General features: G+C 48.8%; 1 protein-coding gene across 1 annotated transcript; it reads left to right on the top strand.

Moving 5' to 3' along the window:
• Positions 1 to 240: 240 nt before the first annotated feature.
• NMRAL1 (NmrA like redox sensor 1) lies at positions 241 to 4,400 on the top strand (the record flags this gene model as incomplete). Its single annotated transcript, XM_050968696.1, has 3 exons — positions 241 to 615; positions 1,816 to 1,832; positions 3,742 to 4,400. Coding segments are annotated over 3 exons (594 nt in total), but the record flags the coding sequence as incomplete, so codon positions are not given.
• Between the last annotated feature and the right edge of the window lie 2,242 nt (positions 4,401 to 6,642).

Genomic DNA, 6,642 nt, shown 5'->3' with positions numbered 1-6,642 from the left:
ACCTCCTCAAGCTTTGTATGCTAGTCAGACAAATCACCTACAGCCTCTGCAGGGAACTATGCGCATGTAAAGGAACCTGCTGTTGTGTGCCAGGGTCTGAGCACCACGCACTGCACTGGCTGACATCAGGGACGCATTAACCCTTGCTGTAAACATAGTTCAAGTCAGTTCATATGGGGCTTGCTGCCTTTCCTCTCATTCCCTTGGGTCTTTCTCTCCACTGGCCCTGGCTGTGTGTAAAGAGACACACCCATTTCCAGGGCTCTCCGCACTCCAGCGGTGGCCCTGCAGACCACTAGGCTAACGCAAACAAGATGGTGTGGGCAGGCGTCTCTGAACGGATCAGGTTTGCTTCACAATCTCCGTCCCATACAGCTTTACCAATGGGAGAGGCTCCCCTGGACTGGATGGCTGCTGTTCACCTGGGGCCTGCAGTGGATCACTGCAGAGGAATACGCAGGCAAAGACATTGGGCTCAGCACCTGCAAGCTCACTGTAGGAGAGTATGCAGCCACATTGTCCAAGCACATCGGGAAGACCAGGAAAACTGCCAAGGTGGGAAACTCCCTTCGTTACTTTGGTCTCCTTTCTGTGAAGGAAACTGAGGTTTGGGATGCTTAAGACCACTTTAAAGGGCCACAGGCTCAGGGCTTCCTGAGAATCTGGCTCCTTTAAGGGTTGTTGGTTTGGGCACCCAAAGTGACCAATCACTCTTGCAGATCTTGGCTCCCAAGTTTCCTTGCTGTCAGGACTGCAGGAGGGTGTCTGTCTGTCTGTCTGTCTGTCCGTCCGTCCATGTGTCATGTGGCCAGAGACAGCAGATCATGCGGTACAAAACATAGGTCTGCCACAGAGAGTTTGCTGCTTAGAAGTTAGCTGTGGAAAGAGCAAATGCCCTAAAAGAGCTGCGGGGGCCGGGGGGGAGAGGATACTTTAAACATTTCACATCTAGATGGAGCAATTACTCAGTATACATGGTACAGGTACCCAATGTCCTTCTTTACAGACAGGAGAAAGCGAGGCATGAAGTTACAGCTAACATTTTCAGGGATGGCCTCTGATTTTGGATGCCTCAGGTGGTCAGAAGAGCTGGGGCTGCTCATGTCTAAAAATCAGGCCCCAGAATTCTGAACCTGCGCCTCTTGGAACAACATCTGCATGTGGCTTATGCAAGTTGCACAGGCAGCCGCTCAAAGCCTGGACTAGAATCCAGAAATCCTAACGCCCAGTTATGTGCCTCACCCACTGGAGGGAGCTCCCTCTCTCTTTCCTAGAGTACTGCATATATCACACTTGTATTTCACCCTGCCGGTCATCTTGTCCTGGGTGCCTCTGCCTGGCAAACTGTAACTAACACTTGTTTGGCTGTGGTGCCACCTACTGGTGAATGGGCAAAAAGCAGTGTCCTGGTTAGGGATTTATTCCCTTAGAACGGGTGTTACATGCAACTCGAGGTATGTTTACCCTACAAAGTTAGGCTGATTTTACGTAAATCAACATGGAGCCTCCGATTTAAGCAAGTCAATCTTGCATGTCCCCACCATTGTGTCAGCAGAGCACATCTTCGCTTGCATTGACATATGGAGTGCTGCATTGTGGGTAGCTATCCCACCATGCATGGAGCCGAATGGAATGTTGTGTTGGGCTTGCAATACCTCATGGGACCTAAACATTTGCATGAGTGGTTATGGGAACATGGCGTTAGCCTCCCATGATGCAATTACTTCCCTTCCTCCCTCCCTCTGTCCCAGAAATCAACGCAAAGAAACAAAGCCTTTTTTTGCCCTTTTTCCTAAGCCTGGGTTACCTGCGCAGATGCCAAAGCACAATAAGTATGGATCCTGCTCAGATGTACAATGCTGCCGTGAGCATTACAAACACCTTGCACCTTATCTTGCAGTATTTACTCAGTTGAAGCAGGAGCCACTGCATGGAACAATGTGATGCCACGCAAGCAGCCCTGTTGGAAGCCATGGACTGGAGCAATTTGCAGATGCTGGCGACAGTTGCACATCATCTTGCCATGGTGAAGCACCGCTTCTGCGCCTGGGAAACAAACACTGACTGGTGGGACCACGTTGTTTATGCAGCTATGGTATGACAAGCAGAGGCTGCAGAACTTTTGAATGGAACTTTCATGGAACTGTGCGAAGAGCTTCTCCCAGCCATGAAGCGCAGCAATACTAAAATGAAAGCTGCTTTGACAGTTGAGAAGCGAGTGGCGATAGCTCTCTGGAAGCTTGCAACACCAGACTGCCAGTGGGGCATCAATTTGGAGAGGGTAAATCTACCATGGGGTCTGCTGTGATCCAAGTTGCCAAGGCAACCAATAGACTTCTGCTAAGAAGGGTAATGACCCTGGACAATGTGCAGGTGGTTTTGCTTTTGCTGCGATGGGGTTCCCTAACTGCAGCGGGGCTATAGACGGAACACATATCCCTACCTTGACACCAGACCACTTTACCAAAGAGTACATAAACTGAAAGGGATAATTCTCAATGGTGTTGCAAGGGCTGGTGGATCACAGGGGCCGTTTCCCCAACATCAATGTGGGATGGTCGGGAAAGGTGCATGATGTGCACATCTTTCGGAACTCCAGTCTGTTCAGAAAGCTGCAAGCAGGGACTTTCTTTCCAGACTGAAAATAACCATTGGTGATGTTGACATGCCAGTTGTGATCCTGGGAGACCCAGCCAACCCCTTGCTCTCATGACTCATGAAGCCATACACAGGCAGCTTGGACAGCAGTAAGGACCAATTCAACCACAGGCTGATCAAGTGCAGAATGGTGGTGGAATGTGCCTTTGGACATTTAAAAGGCCACTGGTCTTGTTTGCTTACTAGGTTAGACCTCAGTGAAAGCAATATTCCCATTGTTGTTGCTGCCTGCTGTGTGCTCCATAATATCTGTGAAACAAAGGGAGAAAAGTTTACTGCGGGGTTGGGTCAGATGCAAGTTTGAGCAGCCAGACACCAGGGCAATAACAAGAGCACATTGAGGGGATCTGAGTCTCCGTGAGGCTTTGAAAACTAGTTTCAGCAATGACCCACAGTAATGTTATACTTATGTGTGTTGTTCTTTACCAAGTTGTCCCCTTCATTGCATTTTCTACCCTGTAAACTCCACCCCCACTAACCAGTGTGCTGAATGGATAAAGAGCCTTTTCTCCTCAAACCATTAAGTTTTATTATGCTCAGAAACACACAGAGACAGCAAAGAAAAGTAAGATACCCTGGGGCAAAAGGGCTGATAACACTGGGAGTGGGGGAAGAAACAAGGAAAGCTTGCATACAATTGCACTTCAGTAACAATTAAAGGTGTGGGAATGGCTGCCTTCTGGTCCTTGTACCCTCCCCTGGAGTTGAGTGCAAGGGATACTGGACTGCCTGCCCTCTTCCCTCTCCCCCATCCTAGGACATTTTGGGGAGGAGGATGTAGAACTGGGCAATAATGGCAGCAGGTTCAGCAGGTGACTTTCTTGAACCTCAACCAGATGCCTCAACATGTCTGTTCGCTCCCTAATAATCCGCACCATCTCATCCTGTGCATCACTCTTGTGTTCCCTGCATGCTCTCCTGTCCTCATTATCCTCGTGCAGGCTGTCGGATAGTGCAATCTGCCATGCGCTGAGCTCCATCTTGTCACTCTCGCAGCCACGCCTTAACTCATTGAACATATCCTCCTGCGTCTTCTTTGTAACATGTAAAATGACTCAGCAGCCCTTGTTCTGGCCAGTGAAGGCTTCTTCCCCTGTTCTTTTTGCAGGCATCAGTTCAGTACGAGAACCTCAGCTCCCCTGGCATCCAGGAATTGTCAAACATGGCCTGGTTCTATGTCATGCATCCAGCGCATGACATGAAGTGGACCCTGAAACTCAACCCCAAGGCCAGAACCTTTGATCAGCAACTAGCAGACAATAAAGCTGCTTTTAAAGATCTCTGACCTTGTTCCCTCCTCCCTCATTCAGGTTTAAACAGAAGAAAGTAGTGAATAGCCAGAATAGGATGATCAGTGTTGAACTGTTCTATATGTTCTGAACAGCTTTGAAAACAAGAAGGCTTTGTTTGCAAACTGTCAAGAAACACAGAATCTACACAAGCATGGGCAAAGGCGGAGTTAGGGTTCAGTGTTTGACTGGCCCAAAAATCATAGGTCAATTGATTGGTCAAATAATGTCAAAAATGGCCACTACTTTAAAGCCCTAATTTCTTAGAACAGTAATAAAAAAAATAAGACTTTATGGTCACTCCAAGGCCTAATTACAAAAAACAAGTTACTGAACTGAGGTATTTTAACACAAAAAGTGCAACACAATGAAATGAAGTTCTAAAAAAATGAAATAATGGCACCACGCTGGAATCACCGAGATAGGCTGCCACCTACATCAGCACATTCTTGCAGGAATATTTGATCATGACCAAATAGAAGGGAGCCAACTGACATTTGACCCATCAGTGGACCAGCTCACCCAGCCTAGGCCAAGTATCCCATTCTAAGTGTTACACAAAAGCAAAAGCTGTTGCCATGACTTGACGCTCCTTGGAACACACATCTGCACCATCTGCCCTTTTAATATAACTACAAGGTTGATGGACAATTTAAACTGGTTGTGCTTAGGACATTAGAAAAGGCTTATTATCCAGTGCTCTAAGGCTGTCTACACTGCCAATTGAATGACAAAACTTTTGTCATTCACAAGTGCTTTAAAAAGCCCCTCTCAAAAGACAAAAGTTGTGCGATGGCAAATGGCAGTGTAAACGGCTAGTTGTCAGCAGGAGCACTCTCCTGACAACAACGCTCATAGGAGGTGGAAGTATTTTGTCGGCAAAAGTGCCAAACAGCATTTACACTGCCCGACTTCTAGCAACACGGCTGTGTCACCACAGCTGTACTGCTAAAAGCTTTGTAGTGTAGGCAAAGCCTAACTCCTGCTGCAGAGAGACATGGAATAATACAACTGGGGGCTTGGCTACACTGGAGAGTTGCAGCGCTGGTGAGGGGGTTACAGCACTGTAACTCAGGATGTGGCCACACTTGCAAAGCACAGTTCTGCAGCGCTGGTAGTTACAGCTGTGTTCGTACAGCTGTGTAGGGCCAGCGCTGGCTGTACACCTGGTCTGCCTCGGGTGTAGCGATTCCAGCGCTGGTGATGCAGCGCTGGTCAGCAAGTGTGGACACCATCAGCGCTTTTATTGGCCTCCGGGGCATAAGGAGGTATCCTAGAATTCCTGTCCACAACAAACCAGAAGAATGGCTGAACTCCGATCTTCCCGTAGCTACTTGCTGCTCTGTGCTCCAGCGAGCGAGCCAGCGAAGGCAGGAGAATTGCTTTGGAATGTTCAAAGCTGTTTGCTTGAGGAGAGAGGGGGGAGGGGTAATGTTGAGCAACTGTTTATATGGTCTGACGGCTATTTAGGAGTGCATAATTAGCATTTAGTGAATAAGAGACAGGTGGGGGAAAGGTCAAAACTTTTAAAATGATTGAAGGTAGGCACTGTGTATCTTCCAGTCCTTAGAACTTGCAAGGCAGGGAGCTGAGAACAGTGTCAGCTCCAAAAATCCACTCTCTCTGTCTCCCCCATGCTCCCTGTCACATTCCACCCCACCCCTGTCTTTTGAAAAGCACATTGCAGCCACTTGAATGCTGGGATAGCTGCCCACAATGCACCACTCCCAACAGCGCTGCAAATGTGGCCACACTGCAGCACTGGTAGCTGTCAGTGTGGCCACACTGCAGCGCTGGCCCTACACAGCTGTATGAACACAGCTGTAACTACCAGCGCTGCAGAACTGTAAGTGTAGCCATGGCCTGGGCCTTTCCACCTACCTGCTGCAGTCCCTGTGCCAGGGCCCTGGAGGAGAAGGTAGAAGATCTGGCAGGGTATCTTTTCCCAGTTGTGTAATAAGGCTCTCACTGAAGCTACCTCCCTAAGGGGTGCAGGAGATGCACTTAGCATGGTTCTGTAGGACGCAGATTTTACACTGATGCAATTAAACCTTCCATTTTTATTTCAGCTGTGGCTGTGAGTGGCAGCCCATTCAGCATGCACTGTGCAAGGGACTTCCTACCCACAGCTCAGAGTTATAACTACCCCTTTGGGTGCTCAGCAAGTGACTTGAGTGAAAGAGGGGAAATGAAGGGATTCCCAGAGTTGCTATTTCATTGACCTAAGTTCCATGAGCATGCTGGGCCCTGAGCCCTCCAATGGTGCCTGGCTACAGAATTAGCACTGTCACAGGTGCTCAAGCTAGTCATGGCAGAAGCAAGTTAAGGGGCAGATTCTTAAACAGCAAAATAGCACTGAGGTAATGATGTGCCGTGTATGTGAGGCTGGGTTTACAGGACTGCTAAGGAGACAGCACACGCATGAGAAGTGACAGACAGTAGCACAAGGGAGGGTTTACTGCATAGTAACCGACCACCTCATGAGGCACCTGGGGAAATGGAAGCAGAGGTACTCCACACCAGGCTTGGAGCCTCACATGATCTTCCTTGACCTCAAAGGCACAGGTTAGCCTCTAAAGCCAGCGAGAAACTCCAGTGAGCTGAAGGGGGAGTGAGAGCAGCCGGTAGAGGAGCTATGCCAAGGCCATGTGTGAGAGTCACCATCACACTGGCTGTTCTCACCGCTGGCTCCCTT

This window comes from Gopherus flavomarginatus, chromosome 9 (assembly GCF_025201925.1).
Source record: "Gopherus flavomarginatus isolate rGopFla2 chromosome 9, rGopFla2.mat.asm, whole genome shotgun sequence".
Classification (NCBI taxonomy): domain Eukaryota; kingdom Metazoa; phylum Chordata; order Testudines; family Testudinidae; genus Gopherus; species Gopherus flavomarginatus.
Note: the sequence above shows the minus strand (reverse complement) of the source record. Positions and strands in the feature narration are given on the sequence as shown.